The following is a 24053-nucleotide window of genomic DNA, read 5'->3' as shown; positions in this document are numbered from 1 at the left end:
AAATCCCTCTACAGATTGTCTTTCTGATTATCATGCTAGTATATGCTTGTTTGAAGAAAGTTTACCAATAGAATTGCAATCAATCGCATGATCATGAGAGAAGTACCAACTATTCCACCAAGATATAGTCCACCACCAAAATATGCTTAAACAAATGTTATGTAAATAATGTGAAAGTATTGAGATAATAATTTTCAAAACTTTCAAAGGGGGGAAATATTATAGATCTGCTAATAAGTTAGAATTAATTGACTTTATTTGATTTTATAAAATCATTTGGAAAAATAAATATATTTTAATGAAACTTGTACTTGCACAGCAAAAGCTGCTATGAAATCCTCTGTACAACCCTGTACCAAGGCCAGAAGAATGGGCTAGAATCATTGTTTAAAACTTAGGTAACAAATTTGGGATTTTACAGATTTCTTTGTATTTGACTAGTCTTCTGTATGTAGAAAGTGTATTGAAATGTCAGAATATAGAATTAATGGGAACTGGGGAGAGTCGACTGGAACAACTCGTAGCTACCTGCCAAGAAATCGTGAACTTTAGTAAAAGGTAATTCCGGCAGGGGGAGATTGCGACCACCGACCCAAATACCACCTACCCAAATTGTACCCCAGACCCATTTCTGGACCTTTCTAACCTTTACTGCGCAGAATCGGATATGGGAGGAGGGTATCTTAATGATTTCGGGAAATATTATGATTATGTATGAATACTTAATGAATATGTATGAATAAGTTCTATATAGGGTGCATGATTTTGAAACTTGGCGTGCGTTGATCGTGAGAGGACTCACTCATGCACCCGGCTGTCAATAAAGAAGTGTCTGCTTATCTGCATCACATTGGTGTTGATAAGTTCTTCATTCCGAGATTTTGGTAACAGTTTAACCCCAGCCAGCAACCAAGCACCACGCAGCCGCTCACTTACTCTCTCCCACTTGGAGGGGTGGGAAGGAGAATCAGAAAGGAATGTAAAACTCAAGGGTTGAGAGAACAATTTAATAATTTAAACAGAATAAAAAAGTAAGAACAATAATAATAATAATAGTTATAATGGAAAGGTGGGGAAAAGGATAAAATCCAAAGGGAAAGGGAGAAAGGAAAACAAGTGATGCACAATACAGCTGCTCACCACCTGCTGACCAATGCCCAACCAGTCCCCGAGCAGCTATCAGCGGACCCTGCCCAACTCCCCCCAGTATATCAATACTGAGCATGATGTTCTGTGGTATGGAATATCCCTTTAGCTAGTTCAGGTCAGCTGTTCTGGCTCTGCTCCCTCCCAGCTTCTTGTATACCTGCTCACGGGCAGAGCATGGAAAACTGAAAAATGTTCCTGATTTAGAGTAAGCACTACTTAGCAACAACTAAAACATCAGTGTGTTATCAACATTATTCTCATACTAAATCCAAAACACAGCACTGTACCAGCTACTAAGAAAATTAACTCTATCCTAGCCAAAATCAGGACAAAGGGGCTCTACAGAAATGTTTTTCTCTTGCGTAATAGCACACATCTGGCTTGCTCTAGGCATGACAGTAAAGTCCTTTCATGGACAGAACAAGTCATTGTGTAATGTGACATGTTGAGTCTTCTGATACAGAGTTTTACTGCAAATGATTGTACCATTACAGTAATGAGCAATTGATTTCATAAGACTTTTTTTAATAGATGAGACCAGAAAAGGCCACGTTGTAGCTATCTGAATTCTGCACCTCCCTGGGTGAATGAATCATTTGGTCATAATGCAGGACAGTGTGGTGGGAGATCTGGCTGTGTGAGTGCACTAAGCAGCTTTCAAACCTATTTGGCGAGCCAGAAAGAACTCTCCAGCAAGCTGGGTGTAGGTCACAGGCTGCTAGGTGGATAGCCTTGTGATAGATAAGCTAATGGTCCCTTTTGTCCTTCATTTATAATCTGAATCAACTGCTTTTCGAAAATAGTTATCTACTCAATTCTGCACATAAGCATGGCTTCTGAATTTTTGGGTTTACATCTGCAGTTTATTAATTCCTTCATTTCTTCAGACAAGATGGGTTTTTTTTAAAGAAGGGAAATGTATGATTCACACTTTTCTATGATTAGTTTGGTATTCATTTTTGTCTGTTTGCTACTTCACAGCTCTCCCTGGGAGAGGCAACCAACACTCAGTCTGGCTGGATGTTCTCTGCCTTCTTCAACACTGCCATGAGAAGCTCAGAACTGGAGGAGAACATCTATGCTTTAATATTATTCCCAAACTCATCTGCATGTCGTGTTCAGAAGGCTTATCAGGTTGTCTTAATTAATACAGATTTCTCCAGAGTGTCATTGAGGTGATTCTGGAAAAAGAAAAAAAACATAGGAAATTTTTAGTCATAGAAATGGCTAATAAAGATTAAACTAGAGATATGGATAAAAATAATTTGAATGTTTGGTTAACATTTTTTTCCCTAATATAAATAAAATGCACTATAAACCAGCTTATTTTGAGACTTACAACTACATTGTATTGTTTTGTAACATAACTCTCAGAAGTCCTAGAGGTAGGAGGAAATCCTGGAGGAAAAGGAGAACCTGAAAAGTTTGGAATTAATTTTTGCTTGGTATCCAGTCAGTCAGCAAAATAGAAATTATAAAGGTGTGCTAGTCCACCCAGCACCCAAACTTGTGCAACTTTGTATTAAAGGCAATATCTCTTATTCTTAGACTTTTTCTTTGATTTTGCACACTGGGTAACAAAGTCACTTTTGAGACAAGGTAGTGCTCAGCTGTTTTCTTCAGCTGTGGGGACTTGAAGCTACAGGAGCAGGGCTGGGCACCATGGAAAGGAACGCTTAGACTTGCTGAGTAGTATTTCAGTGCAGTTTTTGACAACCCTTAAGAATAATCATTTCAAGTACCACTCAATTTAAATTATAAAAGAAAAACAACACAGCGTGCATGCACCGCATATAAGAATGATTATGTAATGGAAGGAGGTTGGTTCAGTGAGGGGAGCTGAAGAGAATCATGTGTATTGATTCATGCTGGTAAGGGCTGGGGTTGTAAGCACTCCCAGGCCTCCCCACTAGTCAGGCTTCCAAAATATTTTGGCAGATCACATTAGTCACTTGCACAAAATACTTTCCAATATAACTTGCACAATATAACTTTCCAAAGCACATCTAGAAGAAGAAACATGCATTTTCCTTCAGCAATCAGAACGTACCCATGTATTTGTTTGTTTTGATCTCACAGTTGTGCAATTTGGTATACTAATACAGAACTTGTTTAGCATAACTTGCTTAGCATTAGTAGCTAAATTTGCTGAAGCTTTAGGCTGCAAGCTGTGAACTTTCACCTAGTCAGCAAAAGAAGGCCCCAGAGCTGGTTTAAGCTGGAAGATAAGGAAGCTACATTCATTAACAGAAGCTGCAACCTTAGAAAAAAAAAATAGCCCGCCTAGAGACAATGAAAAGACCCAACGAAGAACAGGGAGACCCCAGACCCTAATATTACTACTGATCCAAACTGTCACGAGGGGCAGGGAATTTAGATTGTAAGGGTATAATTGCCTCTTTGTTCAAGGTCCCTCTTCAGAGGCACCCAGCTCAAGCTGTAGTGCTATTAATAAAAAGGACTTTATAGAAGAATCTCTTTGCAGCTTATTGATTCAGCAGAAACCCTGTTATGATTGCTGGCATGTGTAATTTCCATAACACAGCAAGGGCTGTCAAACATTGCTAGCACTTTGTTACAACGGTAATTTGCAGACTTACTGATTCATTCATGAAAGCGGTGAACACACAGACTTGAGGTCTGGGAAAACGGACGGTGTTTCAACTTATCCTAATAGTAAATTTAATTGTATTTTTCTTTCATATTCAGAAAGCAGCCGTACCCCTCCCAGGGGCGGAACAGCCAAAGTCACCTCCCCACCACACCGCCCTCCGGCGGAGCGTCAGGCGGCACCCAGAATGCACCGAGAAGTCGAACCACGCCCCGCGCCACCTGCGCACCCTGTCATGTGAAAGGTGACTCTGCCATCATTTCCGCCGCGTAGTGCAGGCCGGGAATGCGAGTCGCGATTGGCCGGCGCCTGCCTCGTTTTTCAGCGTGCTGGGGAGCAGGAAGCGGTAACGACAGAAGGAGCGCGGTAGGGTGAGGGGCTCCTTACGGTGAGTACCTAGCAGAACCGTCTCCCCACTCGGCGGAGTGGCGTGCCGCTGGGGCGCGACCTGGCCGGGAATTGAAAAGGGATCGATTTAATGCGCGCTTTGATGACGTAACAACGACTAACGAGGCGGCGGTGCCGCTAAACGCGTGGCTCGGGCCGGTACCGGTCTGGTCCTCTCCTCGGAGGCGCCCCTGTAGGATACCCGCGCCTGCTGGCGGTCGCCCGCGCCGCTCTCAGAGCGCCTGTTCCCAGCTGGTATTCGGCGTTGGCTAGGCCTTCCGCCTTCTCCTGCTTCTGGGACTCGGTGGACGCTCATTGGTTCCTCTGCCTAGGGTGGGCTATGATGCCGCCTTACGATTGGTGGGGATCGCGCTGACTGCCATCAGCGCCTGCTAATGGGGCTCTGGCTGGAGTGCGGGAGGCTGCGGCTAACCATGGGGTCCGCGGGCTGAAGTTCGGAGGTGGCGCGTGCGGCTGCAAGGGCCTTCGGCGGGCCTCGCCTCCAAGAGTTCTGCAGAGCCTCGGGCCGGCGGGAACTGCAAGAAATATCGATGCCATGTCGTGGTGCTGTATCGCAGTCGCTATGGGCAGCGTGAGGCCTCTCCTGTCCCTTGGCAGTGCGACGCTCGCGTGTGCCCTGCTTGGCTCGGTAGGGTGTAGGTGCCTAGGTCGCCTCTGCCTCAGCGGTAGGCCTCGGTCTGTGGCTGAGAGGGGACCGAGGGCCTGGCTCGCATCCATGCTTTGCGGTTGTTATTTTTGAAAAAAAAAAGAAATGTATAGTGGAGTTCACAAGAAGTTCTCGTTTCTGTGTTATCGTGAAGCAACCACTGCTGTTACCCACCAAGTACCCTTCATTCTCTTTTCTGGAGATGGCAGTGGCTTGGCCAGTGTGCAGTCTGCTGATCCATGTTGTCTGAATTGCCATAACTCTGCTTTGCCTGCCTGTGTTTGTGTATGATCCATATAGGCAAAGAAAACAAATGTCTAGTGCCTAAAATAAGAGGAGTTCCTGCTGAAGTCCAGGATTATGGAAATAATGAGGTGGCTTCATTGAGGTAGATTTATATGAACAGATCTGTAAATTGCATGCATATCATGTGAGATGCATCTAGTGTCAGAAGTTGATGAGGTTAAGTCAGTGGTCAACTGAGTCTCCCAAGAAAATGCAAGTAAATAACTGAATTAATCCAGTTTCCATCACTCATCTATGAGCCTGCATGTAAGCATCAACTTGGATTGCTTCCGTCTGCCTGCCTTGGCGGCTTGTTTTTTCTCTGAGGACTCTTGCTCCAAAGTAGGTATTGAACATATGCTGTTCTGTTGGGCTTTCTTCTGCAATGTTACTGAGTTTAAAATGAGAATACTCAATGCTGCAGCTGTATTTAGATATGTGATAAATTCATGTGTTTTTATTAGCTTTGTGTTAATTTAGGACACTAAATTACTTATCGTTAGTTGTTTTCTTATTCTTACTTTTCAGTGTTCTGAAAAATACTTGAACTTTAAAATTTCTTAGATTGGGGGGGTGGTTAGAAGATCTTCCTATAAACATGCAATTTGGAAATTTGGATAGGTGGAAATCTTGATTTCGGAGTCAAAATTTTGTTTGGTTTAACTTTTAGGGAATTATGCTTTTAGCTGCAAGTCATCTATACTTGTACAATGTGTCAAAAATGGGCAAGAAGAATTAAATGATGAAGTAAGTGGCTGATAACTTCCCATGTGAGACTTTATGTGGAATACCAGATAACAGAAGAAAGCCTGGAGCTGTTGATCATCTGTCTTAGACCCATTGTTACAGATGAGGTGAAGTGAAGGCAGCAGCGTTCTCTTCCTTCAACCTCACCTTCCCCCTTGTGCCCTCACAAGATCCTAATGTGTATTTCAGCATCTGCTTGGGAAAGTAGTGATAGCAGATAGAACTAGACTTCCATAAGCAGTTGCTTCTGCTCATCTTTTTCATACTTTTGGCAAAATGACTTCTCCATTGGACAGTTTATCTGAGATGCAAGAAAGAGTGTGTTTTGTGGTAAAAATAGGAAATCCACAATTCCCTTTATTTGATGTTAGTCAGTCATAAGAAAACTTTGCTTTTAGCGTAACCAGGTAGTGCTGCTCCTCTACTTCTATTGAACCTCATATACCAGTATGTGTGTTTGTTGGGAGCGAGGTAGAATTTATGCAGCTGCACGGGGGAGTTAGCAAGCATGGTCGCATCAGCTCAGATGTGGTTAGTACACGTAAGGAACAGGTTTGTGCTCGGGACTTTCCAATTCTAGTTGCACACAAAATCTGCACCAGAAGTTAGGGACCACCTGTTATCTAGTTTCTCCTAGCACTCTGAAGATAATTCCCCAGAATTTTCTGTCTCTTTTGTTTGCAAACAAAAACCTTCAGAGTTGTGTGCCCAAGCTCAAAATGAATGTTTGGTTTGATACTAACTGCTCACCTGACTTTCTTCCTTCTGTTCATACTAAGTATAACAATAATGGAATTTGAGACATACCTTCACTCATTCAAGCCTAATCACTGTCTTCTCTCAGAAACAATGCTCTTTAAAGTGAGTTACTGTGAAATGAAACAAAGTTTCTATGTTAACGTGACTTTGAAATGTCTCTGCTTTTTCTGTGGCATTCTCAGCATGAGAGTCATGTGAATGTGGGAGTTGAAGATGAGTGCTGCTGCACAGAACTGAAGTCATTTTGCTTGGAGTTAATTTGTGAAATGGTTTAATTGAAGCGCTTGGCCTCTCTCCAGAGATTCTGCTGCATAAGCAGCAGACTAACATCTGTGTCTAATCCACAGGCACAGAATTCTGCTAAACCTCTTCAGGTTTGAGAACCTCTGCAACTCCTACCCCCAGCTATGTTTGCTGTATAAGTGAGGAAGGGCCATCAGGTTACAAGCCTACATGTCTCTTTCAAAAGGTTGGCAAAGAATATTTCACCTTGCAGGGGGAGAAGCATAAGAATGCTGGGTGAATAAGAAGCTCTTTGCTCTTGAGCATGACAACGCATTAAATCCCTGGCAACTCCTATGTAGTCAGAAGCTGAAAAGTGCTGCTTTATTACATCCTTATTTAAAGGAAGTAAACATCTTCTGTTCACTAGATACAAAATGTGACTTAAGTATGAAAATTTTCAGAACCGTTCTTCCACCAAATGGATTGGTAGAATTGCAAGAAGTAACTTTAAAGATTCTGATGTTATGCTGCTGAGATGTTGTAGAATAGCTAGCTATGGAGATACTAAATCCCTGCAGTACTTGCTTTGAGGGAGGTGGGCCCTTGTTGAATCTGTAGAATAAAGAAATGCACTTACCCACTTTGTTTTTTCATGTGTATAAATAAGGCCATACTCTAATTCATTAACCTTAATGTTTCCTACCTGTCAGGTAAACCTGTTACCAAGGCAGTTTGGTGGTTTTTTTCAGGGACTAAAAAACCAGTAAAGTGCTAGTTAGTTCATGTTTGTATACTAACCTGACTGTGCATAGTATTTACTGAGTGGCGCGGTATTTTTACTGTCCTACCACATCTTTTGCAGGCTAGTCCTTTTGCCACGGAAGCTGAAGAAATGATGGAATGTATCCAGGAATTCCCTGAACACTATAAAGTTATTTTGGATAGACTGAATGAACAACGTGAGCAGGACCAGTTTACAGATATAACTCTGATTGTTGATGGTATGTACAGGCCTGAGAACCAGTTGGTATACAGAGAATTTTGATAAGCTGTGCTAGGAAGCTGTTTGGTTTGTCACAGGTCAACTGGGCTGCTAACAAATTCTTGGTTCTATATTGGTGTGCAAATTGCTTGCAGAGTTTCATTTAAAATCTTGGGCTGAACAATCTCTCCAGCAGTGATTAATAATTTTGCTTCTGCTTTTCCAAACAAGGGGCTAAATATTTTCAGATAGAAGCCCACTTTGAAACTGCTGTACTACATTTAATGTATTGTCTAAGGATTTCCAAAACATTGTAAAAATATCTTTTCCTAACTTGAGCTGACTGTTTGGATTCGGAGAACTTATACATATATTGATATTTTTTAAAAAAATTAATATTAAACACAACCCAGAAAAACGAACAAGCAAAAAACCAGCATAAAATAGGATTGCCTTCTTGCTTCTCTGGTATCTGCCTACTCTTTTAATATATAGTTAAAATAGGGTAGAACAACTCTCTTTTTTTCTATGTGTTCTAAAGATACTAGTATTGGTTTCAAAGGAAGATGAAGATATAAATGCTTATTATCTCATTAGAAAAGGAGGTGTCTGATAGATCACCTAAGACTGCTTCTTATCCCAAACGTGTCTTAGAATGGATGAGCACTTCAAGAAAGATAGGCAGTGTCCACTAGGACAGAACTAGCTAAAGGAGTACCACTTGATCCTTAAAACGATAGCAAGAACTCACTTAAAGGAAAAGGGTCCTACAGAGCCTAGATTAGAAAAAAGTAAGCAAATGAAGAAAAAAATTACTCTTCTGGAATCACCATAGTTTCACTGGCATTTGCATAAAATCCTGAATGTTTGTTCCTTCTCTAGTATTACCAAATCCACATGTTGAGCTCAAAACTGTTTTCTTGTGTAGCTGTGTAGTTCTAATCCATGTTGCTTCTCTTACCTCTGTCCATGGAGCCTTATGAATGTTCATGCCTGCACCAGGGAGAAGGCAACACAGTGATGGGGAATACACAGCCTGGAAAACAGGAGGAACAGAGCAGAACTATTCTGCAGGGGTCTTTATGCTGGCAGAAGTGATGATAAAATACATCCGTATGTAAGAGCAGTAAAAACAAAGGAGAGCCTGGATAAAACCTGAGAGCTGAGCCCAAGACATACAGGAGAAAGTTTGCACAGGAACTTCCCATAACCTAAATATCTGAAAAGAGAAATGCTCTGGAGTGGGTCCTCCAGTTGACTGAGTTGCCTCTGCAACTTCAGCAAAGGTCTGTGATGTCAGCAAGGGTCTGCATGAGATAGGACAGGCTAGCTGCAGTAGTATCCCATGTTACAAGGAGACATACTAAGTGACTATATGCTGCTGGAATAGATTTGTAGACTGTGTGGTCTCTGTTTTGCATCTGCACTTATTTGGCACTATGAGTGAGGAAAGGTGTTATCCTAAACCAGAATTTTTGTCTCTCTTTGTAGGTCACCATTTCAAAGCCCATAAGGCTGTTCTTGCTGCCTGTAGCCAGTTCTTCTACAAATTCTTCCAAGATTTCACTCAGGAGCCCTTGGTGGAGATTGAAGGTAGTCCAATTCATGCAAATAAAAACCTTCAGAGTTGTGTGCCCAAGCTCAAAATGAATGTAGTATCCTTGGTATGGGCTTAAATGCGTGCTTAGTCATATCGATTAGCTTTCTAGATCTCAGCTCTTGGGTTGTTCTGAGGTAGTATTGTGGTTTAACCCTGGCTGGCAACTAAGCACCATGCTAGCCAGGCTTGCTCATTCCCCTCCGGTAGGATGGGGGGGGAAGAGTGGGGGAAGAGTCAGAAGGGTAAAAGTGAGAAACAAACTCATGGATTGAGATAACAATTTAATAATTAAAAAATAATATATTTTTTAAATGGTAAGGAAAAGAGAAAAAATAAGAGAAGAAAATAAAACTCAAAGACAAGTGACACAAATGAAAACAATTGCTTGCCACTAACTGACTGATGCCCAGCTAGTCACCGAGCAGTGGTCCCTCTGCCTGCCCCCCCCCAGTTCTATTGATGTGTCCCCTCCTAACTTCTTGCGCACCCCCCAGCCTGCTCACTGATAGGGTGGTGTTAGGAGCAGAAAAGGCCTTGACTCTATAAGCACCTCTCAGCAGTAACTAAAACATCCCTGTGTTATCAGCACTGTTTTCAGCACAAAGCCAAAGCATAGCCCCATACTAGTTACTATGAAGAAATTTAACTCTGTCCCAGCCAAAACCAGTACAGATAACTATTGCCACTAGAAAAAACTTCCCCTGAAGAAAAATTAAAAAGATACCTTGGCTGGGGTGCAGGAACAGGATAGATATAGAACAATGCTTGCCTGGTAGGCAAGGAGTAATTTCTTAGAGCAATACTTCAGCTTCTAGTAACTTGCTGCTCAGAGGTCTTTTGAGAGAGCTATCATATTTTTATGTTTAAATTTATACATTTTTATTATTCTATACAAACAGCTTTTTGTCTATCTTATCCTTCCTTTTATCTTTGTCATGGCATGACTTTAGTTATTCCAGATTCACATGCTTCTGACTTCTTATTCCAACGTGAGGCTTTCAAGGGCGGCATCTTCATGAAACTGGCTGTCAAAGTACTGTAAGCAAAATGGTGAGCAGGCAAGTGTGCAAAACTGAGGAATTGCTGAAAGAGGCTGTTTGTCTTGCTTGTAAACAGGTGTAAGTAACATGGCATTTCGTCACCTAATTGAGTTCACCTATACAGCAAAACTAATGGTCCAAGGTGAGGAAGAAGCAAATGATGTTTGGAAAGCAGCTGAGTATCTACAGATGTTAGAAGCAATCAAAGCACTTGAAATCAGGTAAACACATAAGCCTATTTTTTTTCCCACCACTGAAATGTTGAGTCTTAAGAATCCTTTTATGAGAACTGGCTGCCAGTGTTTTGGAGTGCTGTTCTTTATCCTGGAACCTCCTAAACTTGTGTGGGACCATATACTCTACTGTAAAATATGGGTCAGAATTATAAAGGCTAAAAAATGAATGTCATGTTCTTTGGGCTGAAACTTGATGACAAGTGATATAGCTGGTAAATGTTGCAGACATTGTAGGGCTGTGAGTTGGTGGTAATTAATACCAGGTCTCTGTGGTATCTGACTGCCCACACCTGATTGAGAGCTGGATGTACAGTGATGATGTCTCTCAGGTAATTAGACCATATTAACAAGCTTGTGCTGGTGTTCTGATTTCATGTAGCTTTCTGCTTTTGAGAGAATAGGCAGTGATTTTAAAACTTCTTGGTGCAAAATTAATCTCTCAAACTTTTTGAACAAATGTAATTTTTATAATCTGTTTTATATGGGATCAGTACTTAATCAAACATTGCTGTGGCACCTTTTATCCAGTATGAGGAACTGTACTCCATTACCGAACTCCAACTTGAAAAAAGCAGGTGCCATTCCCATCATGCTGTTTTCCTTCCCCTTCCTTCCCTTTCACAAAGTGCTGTCATGTTCTCATTCCTTCTGTATGCTGCACCATTCTTCTGTCATGAAGCAGAGGGAAGGGCAATAAATACCTCCTGACATTACAGTTAGCCTTGCTTTCTCTTCTAGACCTGCTGGAAGGTTTTTGCATTCAGGCTAAGGAAAGACTGTTGCTGCTTCTTTATCTCCCCATAGACATGCTAGCTAAGGAGAGTGGCATTGGCCTCGAGTTTCTCTAGTAGCTAAACAAACAAAACCTCCATTGCATGGTACACTGGGAACTTGGTTTTCAACATTAGCGTTGATTTTTATTTTTTTTTTTAATCAATTTCTGTGGATTGGTAGCAGAGCTGAATAAGTGTGTGTGTGTGTATATATATATATTTTTAATAGGAAAGATGGGATTGTGCATTTCTAGTCTTACCCTCCCACCCCACCAACACCTTTTTTTTTGACATTATTAAGATTAAGCATGGTAACACCAAAAGAACTTTTTTTTTTTCATTCAGGAAAAAAGCAGACCTTTGCTGTATTCTTAAGAAAATTAAGACATTTGAAACTGAAAAAGTATGTTCTAATTGGTATCACTTTGAATCTGTGTACACTGGTAAAGCTGTTGAACCAGGACTCAGATCAGTCAATCAAACTTAACTGTCCAGCCTTCAATTATTTCCCACTATTGTATAATGTTATGCAATTTGTTGGTTATGCATCACTAGTAAATGCTGTAATTCTTATGTTACAAGGAAACAAATGTTTTGCTTAACAAGCACACATGTAAGCCAGTCTATTCTTAAAGTTACTACCATTGTTCATAGGTTTTGAAAAAAATAGTGAGGGTTTTTTTGGTTAGAAAAACAAATTTGAGTACCATTGTCAGTCTGGTTTTCCCCTCCACAGTAAGAGGGGGAAGAATTGCAGTACAGTGCCTCTGTCTGAGCTTTAACTGAAAGGTGTAAGCTTCAGAAAGTTCAGCTAAAGTAGAGATTATTATAGAACCATTTGTGTAAGGTATCAGAGTTGCACATCACATAATCTAGACTAAAAAGAAAACAACCAGCTGTTATTCCTTGAAGTACAGTGTTGTATGTGTGTACCCCATTCAAAGTTTCACACCTGAGCCACACAATGTGCTCAAGGACGGTAGCCGCCTCTTTACTGAGCGGATTATTATTTTGGTACGTGATTCTAGAGCTACTTGCAGTAATGTGCAATGTAACTGTCACCTACTAGACATCAGGAATCTAGGCTAGGTGAAACTTACAGTTTAGCTGCTCTGTCTTCCTGTATCTGAATATAGTAAGGTGCAATTTAATAAGCTGTATCCTGCATTAGATCAGTAGCCATACATCTCTGCCATATGACATACAGATAGTGGAGAAAAACCTTATCTCTCCTATTACTAGAAAACTTGAAAGTAATAGGGAACAGGTTACATAAAAGGATTCATAAGGCTGCAAAGGAAGGTAAAAGCACAAATTACTTTTGTCAGTCTGATTTGAGGGGAAGATAGCCAGTCATTTTTGAAACCAATAATCAGTAGTAAAACCTCCAGCATGTAAGGATCGTGGATAGTCATGAGGGTGTGACTTGAAAGCATTGGCCCACTCAGCTCTGTCTGTGTTTGAGATGGCATGCTGTCCCTGACATCTTGGAGGAAGGGGGTTGTGTGTTTATGGTGCAAGGAGAAGAGGAATGGAGCTGGGGGTTGTGTTTAAGCCCAGAAAATTAAACTAGAATATTCTTTCCACATCCTGGTGGCTTTTTTTTACCTCTGCTGTTAGCTGTGTGCTTTCCTGAAGTACAAGATGTTATAATAATCATTGTGTGAAGTCACAGCTGCAGTGTTTTCTAATAAACTGTAAGTGCAGCAGGCAGTTGCATGCACTCCAGAGCTTAAGAGGTGAATAGCATAGGAAGGACTTGAATCTTATTTCTGAGTAGGCAGGCCAAAGAACTTCCTTTGGGGAAGTTTTCAAGTACAGAATTTCACAAGTTTCTTAGATAAACCTATGTCATTATGTTGGAAGAAGGGTTCGCCGGAGTCAAGAAGATGCTCAATATGAGTTATGCATCTTGCTCAACTTTATTAGTTTCTAATACTACTTATATAGAACCGATACACATGCATATTCGTAAAGCAGAAATATAATTGGTTAGTAGTCTCTAAACGCGCGCGGTTCTCACACCCCTAATAATCATGACTAAAATAAGCATTCTATCCATGTAGCTAATTGTGTTGCTGTGCTTCAGCCTTGTAGTTTGTTACTCCCTATTTTCCCATACCGCTCCCTATCTTTCTTGGCCCTGCACCTGCTTTCCCAGCAGCTGTAGCTTGTTACAGCCACAGCCTGTTGGCACAACATAATTACTTGGTCTCAGGATTCAAGAATAGCTCAAGGCTACCTTTCTTGTTAACTTCAGCACAGCAACTTCAGTACAATTCTGATTACAGGCCTATTCTAATACCAGGCCTGCGTTGTGCAGATCTTCAGAGATTCTAAGGCTGCACTTCTGCAGCCATTCTTCTACATTATTAGGCTAACTGGCCTCTCTTCTTGATAAGTGTCATGTATTGTTCAAGCGGAGCTATTTAAAACACTTTAGTAACCCTATGTCAAAGGCTCTGCAGCTTTAACCATGCTATTCTACAGCTCTAAGGGGTATAGGTTAAGGACAAATTAACTTCTGAAATGCATGCAGGTTATGTCGTTGTTAATCATTCAGCTTTGAGAAATAGCGAGTGTTTAATGCAGAAGCTCAGTAGCAGGTAGGAATTGTTATGTAAGTGCTTATGGATCTTAACTTTATGCAAATGCTTTGCAGGAACAAAGAAAATTCATCACCCTTAGAATCAAATCAAATGCAAGGTAAAAATAAACCCAAAAAGAGGAAGATAGCTGAAACCTCTAATGTTATCACAGAAACACTGCCATCTGCAGAATCGGAGCCTGTTGAAATTGAGGTTGAGATTGCTGAGGGGACAATTGAAGTGGAAGATGACAGCATTGAAACACTTGAATTAGCTTCTGCAGAGCAACGTATAAAGTACATACAGACAACGGGTACATCGGATGAATCTGCCTTGGCTCTTTTGGCAGATATCACCAGTAAGTATCGTCAGGGAGAGACAAAATGCCAGATCCAAGGAGAAGGTGATAGTGCAACTGATCCCTCGTGCAAACAGGTAGAAGGTATTGAAATTGTGGAACTTCAGCTGTCACATGTGAAGAATTTATTCCACTGTGAGAAATGTAACCGTTCATTTAAATTGTTATACCATTTTAAGGAACACATGAAAACACACTCTACTGAGAGTTACAAGTGTGACACGTGCAATAAAAGGTACCTACGAGAGAGTGCTTTGAAACAGCACCTCACCTGTTACCACATTGATGAAGGTGGTGCCAGCAAGAAGCAAAGACCTGGCAAAAAAATACATATATGCCAGTACTGTGATAAGCAGTTTGACCACTTTGGACATTTTAAAGAACACCTCCGGAAGCACACAGGTAAGAGCACTGCTATGGCCCTGTATTTGTGGCTTTGGCTCTAGCATTTTGGGGTTTTGCATGTTTGGGGGAAATAGAGAATATGTTGAAGAAAACACGTGAGTCCGGAGTGCTAGAAATACTTGGCTTCTAGTTATAACTAAAATGTTCTTTTGGTTTTGGGTTTTGTTTTGTTGGGGGTTTTTTGTTTCTATTTATATAAAATTTGAGGGATTGATGTGGTTAAAAATAGGTACCCAAAACCAGCTAAAAAGTGCTAATGAAGCTTCTCTCTCAAGTCTATTAAATCTTAAAGATTTTTTTTCAAAATCACTTCTTAAAGCACGTGTTCTTCTTCAAAAGTACCAAACTGAGGAGATTCTCTCTTATTTTCCTTTTCTTATTTATTATGTTAGTAAATGTTTCTGTTGAAATATCATCCGAACTGTGAGCTTCTTGATGGAATAAACCATTTAAAGGGTTTCTTTAACTAACAGAACTTCTGAGCAAATGCTTATTAATGCATTAGGCATAAAATACTTCCCTAACAACTCTCTCTTGTACCACCTTGTTTGAAAGTTTCATCCTTGCTCTTGACATCTCACGTACGATTTCATTTTCTTTGTTAATTAACGCAGCAAAACATTTCTAGTGACTATAGTAGACTTTATAATAGTTATATATATAATATTTACTGTAAAATCTTCCTCTCTGAAATCTGGATAGCATCTTTTGGGTACAAAATTACTTGTGCTCCTTCTTCTGTATAATATGGGAGGTTAAGATGTTATTTTTTAATCTCGCTGAAAAGTCTGTACTATCTGAATAGGTACTGAGCATCATATATTTTACATTCAGAGAGTTATCTATATATGTTGTCCTGACCTTTCAAATGCTTTTGTTTAATATGTCAGTCATGAGTCATCAGTAAGAATTTAATGGAGGGTAGCAGTCCTATTTCTTTCATGGCTTGTTGTTGCTAAAGCCTTTAAATTAGAATTTCTTTGTATCTGTGTATGAGACTGCTGGGTATTGATATATGATACTCTAGCCTACTCCCAATAGTCCCTTAAAAGTTGCATTTTATAAAAAGTCTTTGATAAATCTTTATCCCCTATGAAGTAGGGAGTGTTTCTCCATTATGACCAAGCCAAATACAAGCTACTTAACAAGTCCTTTCAGAGAAAAGTTTGTGGTGGATTTAACAGAGGTAACCCAAATATCAGTGTGGTGGTTGCTGTTGTAATGAAGGATTTTAGGGATGAAGCAACTTTTAGCGTATCACAGGAGATGCAGAGTACTTTTGAAATATTTTTTGATACAAGTATAACATATGGAATCTAATTAGTTTCAGTTCAGCATTTTGAAAGCCTTAAGCTTAAAATTCAACTAGATACTGCTGTTTAACTGTGGTCTCCTAAGGTCAGTGGAAAAACTCCCATTGAGCCAAAGGCTTTTGAAGTTCTTAATTCTGTATAGCACTGGTTGAATACAAAAAATTAAAAGGCATGGGAGAAAATGGCCTACAAAGTATTTGATACTGTTGCTGCTTAATTGCACCAGCAGCAATAACATGAAAGTAGCAATTGGAGCAGAAATAGATACCTTATCAGGGTTAGTAATTCTTCTTGATGTTGGAATTTGACATTACCAATGGCTATTATCTTTGTCTCAATAAAAGAAAGGAAGGAGAAATATGGCGTTTTTCTCATGCATGTGTACAGTGCCTTAAGCAGTTTCTGAATCTCGGGGAAAAAAAACCTCAAAATTGTCTTGTATGTCATGTAATAGAAACATATTAATATAGTCATCTCCAGAACTTACAGAGAGGGAAGCTTTTTGGCCTGATCTAATGATTTTTATTTTTTTTCCCTTAATGAGAATGAATGAAACTTAGCAATCATAAGTAATTCATAAGACAGAAATTCTGCAAGGCTGCATTGATAATAATGTATATCTGCTGAGTTCAATAGCTCTAACTTGTCTTATACAAGAAAAGCAATTTTTTCATACAGAAATCAATCTTAGAATTAAGCTAGATCTAATCCTAATATTTTGCAAAGTTTATATCCCCTAGCAGACACTGAATAGCTTTGTTTCCCTCTGACTTTATTGGGAGTTTTGACTGCTGAATATTTCTCAAAGTTAGGCCTTCCTGATTATATTTTTCTTTTTATGGAGAATGTGTGTGTGCTTATGTGAGCAAAGGTGGAATGAAGGAGTTGTGATGCGTTCCAAGCAGCTAAATTAATCTGACCTTGTCTGAAAACCCTGTAACTGAAGTAATTTGTACACAGATTATACAAACTTCTTGGGAAAAATTATTCAAGGTCTTTGCCATTCTTCATAAATCTAAAATACATTTTACAGGTGGTGTACTTCGAACTGCAAATAACATCTTCAATTAGAGTGAATAAACCGACTCTATTTACATACCTTGAATAAATGATCCCAAGAAGTTAATTTGATAAATGCCTGCCTTTGTGGTGGTGATGGGGGAAACCAACCAAAACCCCCCAACTAGGCTTACTATTTCTTTCTAAACCCAATCTAAATAATGATATGGCAGCTTTATGGTTATGGTTTAATTTCCTGGTATTTTTTACATATTAGGTAAATAAAAGTCACTGTGGTGTTATGAATGTCTTTGGGTTAAAAGAAAATCCACCACTTATTTTGGGCAGTCTCCTTCCTGTGGCTGTAGGATTATAAAGGACCAGTGCAATATTGGACTGTCTTAGATCAGAATTTCTGTCCTGTGAGTTAGTTAAGACTGGCAAGTGAAATCTCACCTGTTCTCACAAATGGAAAAAAGATAATTATAAAGGAGGGTTCCGGCCTGATTAACAAAAATCTCACTTAGATGAGACTGAACTTGTAGTTGGATGACACCTTGGGGAAAGAGAAGCAAGTTGTCACCTTTAGCAGAGTTGTTTATCCCCCAGTTCGCCAGTGTTTCTTAAGCTGGAGGCAGGCTGACATGCTCTCTGTATTTTCCATTGCCGCTGTGACCAGCGCAGCTGAGGTAGCAGCATTGATTTACACTGTGCAGGAAGTCACACAATGTCTTTTGGCCTTTGGATATCACCACTGTTGTCTTTGAATTGTCACTTTCAGATACTTTTGGCAGAATGCATTGAAGATTATTGAAGAATTTGAGTAAGACTAAAATAAATCTGTCCTTGACTGGGTGGTGCCTTGCTCCAAGTAACTCTTTAAATGTGACCAGATTGTAGGGTAGGTGAAGATCTGTGGTGTTTTGTTCTGTAGTATCCTCTTGGCTGACCAATATATTTGGTTGCTCATGCAAAATCTATGATTTTTGATCTGTAAGACTGGTGGCAGTTCAGCATCCTCTGTGTTACCTGTACTACAGTCTCAAAAAACAGCCTTTTATAACCATCAAGGGGAATATTCCCACCATTTAACACTTTTCTGTGGCCTTTAGGTATATAAGTGAGAATTATAGGCTACTTGGGTATTTCTTTTGAAAAGTTAGTTAGGCACTTCTGAATATCTTTTTATTTCTGAAAATACAGGTTTATTGGCTTTCCATCTCAGTAGTCAATAACTACTGCGCTTCTGAAAATGCATGCTTTTAAACTTAATCATCTAGAATAGATTATTACATTTTCACTGAAATGTCTCGGCCTCTTTTAGAGTTCATTAAGCAGTTTGTTTCAGTAATGTTTGTATCAGTACCTCCACAGATTAATTATCAGACTTTCAGAAGAAACACACTGTTCCTAATTTTTTTTAACGTTAATTTCCTTGAATTTCATTGTGTTTGTGTATGATAAAATTAGTAAACAGACACCAGTTCTTTGTTACTACTTGATGATGGTAATAACAATGTACAACTTTGGATGAAAGTTTCGGGTTTTGTTTTCTGTGTTTTAATACTGATGCATTGTTACTTCATGGTCATTCTGTGCCAGCTTCTTTTTCTGGAGCTCAGTTTCAGCTCTCAAGCATAAGCTATTATTCTTGAAAATAAAACTTTGTATTATTTATATATGACTTCTTTAATGTGTCAGTATACACAAATTCTGAGTCTTTAACTGTTAATATTATCAGGTAAAAAGAGAGAAATAGCTGCTATTTTTTTAAGATATTTCATCAGAATAATAATTAACTTACGTAAAAACCTAAGTATACCTTAAATAGCACTGGGAATTATGTTGGGGTGGGTTTTTTTGTGGATGGGTTTTTTGTTGTTGTGTTATTTTTTTAAATAAATGAGAGCTATGACTTGATAGGTTTTTGCCTTTTATTTATATTTTAAAAGTTTATCTAGAACATCTTTCACTTCTGCAGAATAATCTGGTTGGCCATGTCTTTACAGCATGTTTATCAACCTACACAAAAGGGAGAGGGGAAGAAGGGAGAACTGACCAATAACTGGCTGGTTTTATACACTTACAAATCCCTGCGTCTGTCTTAACAGGTGAAAAGCCATTTGAATGTCCAAACTGCCATGAACGTTTTGCTAGGAATAGCACGCTCAAATGTCACCTGACGGCTTGTCAGTCTGGAGCTGGAGCTAAAAAGGGAAGAAAGAAGCTGTATGAATGTCAGGTGGGCAATAGAAGTAGCAGAATCTGAGGCTAGATAACCTTCCTGTCCTGAGGGAGTGTGGAAGTACTGAGCAGGAAAGGCAACAAGAGTGGGCTTATGTCTCCAAGAACTACTTTTAGTAAAATAAATTATAAAGATTGCATTCAACCACAACATGAGGGTAAATTCTTATATCTAAGTAGTTCTATTTAAAATATGGAACTACTGATGCGGAGCTTCATAATACTTTGTTAATCAGAGAGATTCTTGTGAGTAGGTAAGTGTTCACCTGCATCTTGCTGATCTTTCTGCTTCCTTTTTAAGGTTCTTGATGCACTGACCTAGACCTTTCCTGCTTGTGAGCATGCTTCACTAAAGTCCAAAATATAAAGTACTATTTTGTTTCCTATTGTATTATTCCATTTAATACCAATATATTGACTTTGTTTGGAAAGTCATTACAGATTGTCATCATAAGTTGGAATGTTTTAAGCAAATATAAATGCTGTAAATGGATAGCTATGGTATTTGGTCGCTGTACGTAGCTGACATTTGAAAAGCTGTTCAGAAGAATGTTACTTAACTTTTAAAAGTTGATTTTGAAAAGCTATAAAATATGAGAGCTGAGGTTGGTTGTAGCATTGTTATTTGCCATTTTGCTGCTCCACTGCTGTGACAGTCTCAACCCCCCTGTTAAGGCTCACAGAATGGCTGTGGTTTGAGGTTAAATTGGGTTGTGTAGTAAGCAAAACTGCTGGATGTTAGCTTTATTTGTTCCAAAAAAACAGTGATCTTATTCACAGAAAGCAGTGAATACTGCAGGAGATGAATGAATTGTGTGTTACTAATCAAATAATCAGAAGTTTCACTGATGCTGTTGCATCGTTTAGTTGTTATGCTAGTCTGAAGTTTATACTTGGGAATATGTGTTTGTCTTAAAGATAAGTTTGTTTGAACATGAAAACGACTGTATAACACAAAATTGTACATAGTAGCTTCAATGAAGCTACTGTTTTGTATTTGTGACCCTTTGGTTTAATTGCGTTCTCTGATACAGATATTGTGAATACGGGTTAGTATTATTTCAGCCTGCAGCAACTATGGCAATTCTTGGATATTTTTTTTCTTTTCCTCTTTAGAACTAAATTTGAATAGTGTTCAATAAATTAAATCTTGGCTCACTGAACAAAGAGGAGAGAACAAAATTGCGCTTGCTTGATAAGCGCTTTTGGTGCTCTTCATTGTATGCCTTGAATACTGAATTAGGCTCAACATGGCAAGAACGGTAATTACGTGCTTGGGCATTACCAATAGTCATTACCTTTATGATTAAGTAATTTTGAGTACTTATTTATAAGGTTAGTATTTTTAGTGTGTGTGCAGCTTCTTTCTAAAGCATGAGCCGAGGGACGGACACACACAAGAAAGCACTGGCATTGCAAACATGGTTTTAAGATCTCAACAGCAAAATGGGGATATTCAGCTCTATTACATAGACCTGTTTCTTGAGTTAATCCCTCTCAGATACTCCATCATCCTTCTGTGTTGCTGAAAATTGAGAAGGAACATTCTGTTTCAAAAATTTGCTAAGTGACACACATGTTCTTTGCTTCTTTCTGCAGCCAAGAACACTTGCATGGACAAAGACCCCTGAGCCTGTTTCTTTACTCTGAGCCTGACTCTACCCCACTCTTCTCTCTCTTCTACCCTGGCATCTCATTCATTTCTGCAGTCTCTGTGTTGTTTTCAGGTTACTTAACTCAGTGCCAGCTGAAGGGAAGGAAGTGTGCTCAAGTGCTTTGTGAAAATACTATGTCTGCAGTCAGAGCAGTACTTTTAGCTGGAAGAGACTTAAAGGGATGGAGTTTTGAGAGATTTTTATCTGCTGAATTCAATCAAGTATTTTTTTTTTTATGGCAAAATGGGAGAGTTTAGTCTAGCTGGGTAAATCTTACAGTGCCGTGAACAAATGAAAGCTGATAAGAAAAGTTGGCTAATAGTACTGCATCTAGAACTTCAGTAAAAGGACAGTTTGTATTACACTTTAATCATATAATATTATTACATAAATGGCTTTCCACCCAAAATTCTAGCACCAGACATTTACTGGGGTGTGAATCTGTATGTGAATTTCACATAAGGTTAAAATAAGAAAACTTTCAAATGCTGTACTGACTCATAAATTTTGTAGGTATCCTGTGTATGCACAACTCAAAATGGCACACAGTTTCTTAAAAATAAATATGCCAGGTCTTATGTTCATCTGAAACTGACTTCTCAGCTTTTAACTCTAATGTACGTGTGGGTAGGTGGTTTTTTTTTTAATCCAAGTAGCAAGCTACACTGTGTGAAGCTATGATCTCAAATAGGCACTATATTTAGTCATATTTTTGTTGGCACTGTTTAACATACTGTATCTTTTTTTTTCAGGTTTGTAACAGTGTGTTTAACAGCTGGGATCAATTTAAAGATCACTTGGTAATACACACCGGTGACAAACCCAACCACTGTACCTTATGTGATTTGTGGTTTATGCAAGGCAGTGAGCTGAGAAGGCATCTCAAAGAAATGCACAATATTTCAGAACGAATAGTAACAGAAGAGGTTCTCCCAGTGGAAGCTGAACCAGTAACATCAATGACTATAATAGAACAAGTGGAACAAGTCCATGTCCTACCAGTAATTCAGGTACAAGTGGATCCTGCACAAGTAACTGTGGAACAGATGCACCAGGATCTCGTACAGGACGATCAAGTGAAAGGCACACAGATGGATGAACTGCAAGAACAGGTGCAAATCAGTTACTTGGAAGTTGAACGCATTCAGACTGAACAAGGTGCTGAAGTTCATGTGGAGCAGTTACATGTTGAGCATGTAAATCAAATACAGATGGAAGTACTGGCAGAACTTATAGATGGAACAGACCTGGAACAAGTAGAATATGAAAGCATTGATCAAGGAGAAGCAGAAGAAAAGGAAACTAGTCAAGTAGATGATAAGAAAAATCATGAACAAGCTGAAGACTTAAAAACTCCACAACTAGTGGACACACAGAATGAAAAGATGGATGACTAGGACAACCACACCATGCAGGTTTAGGAATGAAATACTCAATTATTTTTGTTAGCTTTTACATTGGTTTTTGAACCATCAGTGGTCATCTTTCCAGTATGCTGTCCTTGGGAAGCTGGACAAGTGGACTGAAGTTAACTTTCTTCATGTGCAACTAAACTTCTCTCATATGTGAAAAATAACTTTCCCATTCATGTAATACCATGGAACAGAAACTACCGCAGGCATGGACAGCTTTGTGAGGATTTTAATAATGAATAGCTTGTATCACTGTTACACCATCCCTGAGTATATGTAAGAGTAACTTCACCTCTTTTCCTCTTGTCATAGAACCAAGCTCTTGTTATAGATTTGCAGGGTGTCTGTGGCAGAAGAATCAGTAAAATCTGGTGGGTTCTATTGTAAGTGGCCAATTGGATACATGTGAATTTTCTGGACATATCATTTGCTGTTTCCTAGTAGTGGTCCCTAACTTTCAGGCTGGGGAGAAATCATTGTTGCTGGAGGTCTTGGAGAACAAAAATCCTGTGCCTTTTCAATACTTTTTAAAGTTCCTAGAGTGTTCAAGAACCTAGTTTAGTAAAAGGCAATGTAGGTAATGTTATAGTGCTTTATATTTTTGCTTATAATTGGCAGCTACTGATATTTTAATTTTTTTCCCCATTAAATTGAGGGGGAGGGAGGAAACAAATTTCACATGGAGGCAGCAGGACACTCTAAAAGGGATGCTTTAAATTAGGAAAAGCTCAGTAGAATCTGTGGTAAACATGAGATAGAAGACAGCTACCAGAAGACTCTTCTATAAATCATTTATGAAAATGAATATTTTTAAACATAAGTATAGAGAAGACTTGTCTATATGGTATCAAGTTCCAGTTTTTTTGAAATTAAATTCTGACACTTGACACAAAGATGTTGTACTAAAAGTAAAAGCCATAGGTATGAGTGCTAAAATGTGGACTGAAAATTAGAAGCGTAAATATTTTAATCAATATTAGACAATAAAACAATACCAGCCATGAAATATTGCATTATTTTCTTAATCTAATAAATTGGGAGCAACTGAGTGACTGGCAATTACAGTGCCAGCTCCCAGTGACAAGACTTGATCTTATTTTAATAAGATTAATAGCTCATTACTATAAAGTTACATTTGTTTAGAAAATATTTGTCTAGCTCTGTTTAAGGATGCGAAGGACTTCTAATTCTCAATTATTGCCTTGAGATTGGAGGTACCTCCATACTTCCGAAAACCTTTCTTTTTGAAGCCTTAGCTGAAGGGAAGAATTTTTGCAAGGGCGTTCCCTTTTGGTAATCCTGTAGTTCTTAGTTAGAATCAAGCTTTTCTATTCAGTCTTCTCCAAATGCAGAGTTATTTCCTGAGATTTGTGCTTTCATTTAGTCTCATTCAAAATTATTCTTGTGTTTCATTGTAGCATAGCCTTCTAGAAACTATTGCAAAACCAACATGGATCTCAATTAAAATTTCAATTTGATTAATGTAACTTGCATATTTTTTTTGTGTTTTCTGAGATGCAAATAATATGTGATGAGAATTCTGTGCAGAGGGAAGAATGTGGCCCAATGTTAATCATGAAAGTTGGCTGTTGTATTTATGCCTGACTTCTGATAAGAA

The 24053-nt window shown here is 39.0% G+C and overlaps 1 protein-coding gene and 1 long non-coding RNA gene across 8 annotated transcripts; one reads left to right on the top strand and one right to left on the bottom strand.

Moving 5' to 3' along the window:
• Positions 1-986: 986 nt before the first annotated feature.
• Positions 987-4417, bottom strand: LOC129734911 (uncharacterized). Its single transcript, XR_008730441.1, has 3 exons — positions 4311-4417; positions 3990-4208; positions 987-2330 (listed from the first exon to the last, which is right to left on the bottom strand). It is a non-coding gene; the product is annotated as an uncharacterized LOC129734911 (long non-coding RNA).
• On the top strand, positions 4024-23922 carry LOC129734910 (zinc finger protein 131-like). Of its 7 annotated transcripts, none has more exons than XM_055700292.1 (8): positions 4067-4148; positions 6953-7074; positions 7693-7831; positions 9304-9405; positions 10529-10673; positions 14124-14809; positions 19236-19366; positions 21776-23922. In XM_055700292.1, the coding sequence occupies exons 3-8, from the start codon at positions 7723-7725 to the stop codon at positions 22418-22420; spliced, it is 1818 nt and encodes a 605-aa protein (XP_055556267.1). In that variant the 5' UTR covers positions 4067-4148; positions 6953-7074; positions 7693-7722; the 3' UTR covers positions 22421-23922. The 7 variants fall into 7 exon arrangements, with proteins under 7 accessions (XP_055556266.1, XP_055556267.1, XP_055556269.1 ...); XM_055700293.1 differs by lacking the exon at positions 4067-4148 and adding an exon at positions 4523-5441; XM_055700291.1 differs by lacking the exon at positions 6953-7074 and having other exon boundaries at positions 4024-4148.
• The last annotated feature ends 131 nt before the right edge of the window (positions 23923-24053 follow it).

This window comes from Falco cherrug, assembly GCF_023634085.1.
Source record: "Falco cherrug isolate bFalChe1 chromosome W unlocalized genomic scaffold, bFalChe1.pri SUPER_W_unloc_1, whole genome shotgun sequence".
Lineage (NCBI taxonomy): Eukaryota > Metazoa > Chordata > Aves > Falconiformes > Falconidae > Falco > Falco cherrug.
This window is presented reverse-complemented; position numbering and strand designations above follow the sequence as displayed.

Excerpts from the sequence above, each read along its gene's own strand:
- LOC129734910 (XM_055700289.1), top strand. The coding sequence starts at position 5,355 with ATGAGCCTGCATGTAAGCATCAACTTGGATTGCTTCCGTCTGCCTGCC. Across the intron at positions 14,810-19,235 it reads ACACCTCCGGAAGCACACAG|GTGAAAAGCCATTTGAATGT; the intron begins GTAAGAGCACTG and ends CTGTCTTAACAG. Across the intron at positions 19,367-21,775 it reads AGAAGCTGTATGAATGTCAG|GTTTGTAACAGTGTGTTTAA; the intron begins GTGGGCAATAGA and ends TTTTTTTTTCAG.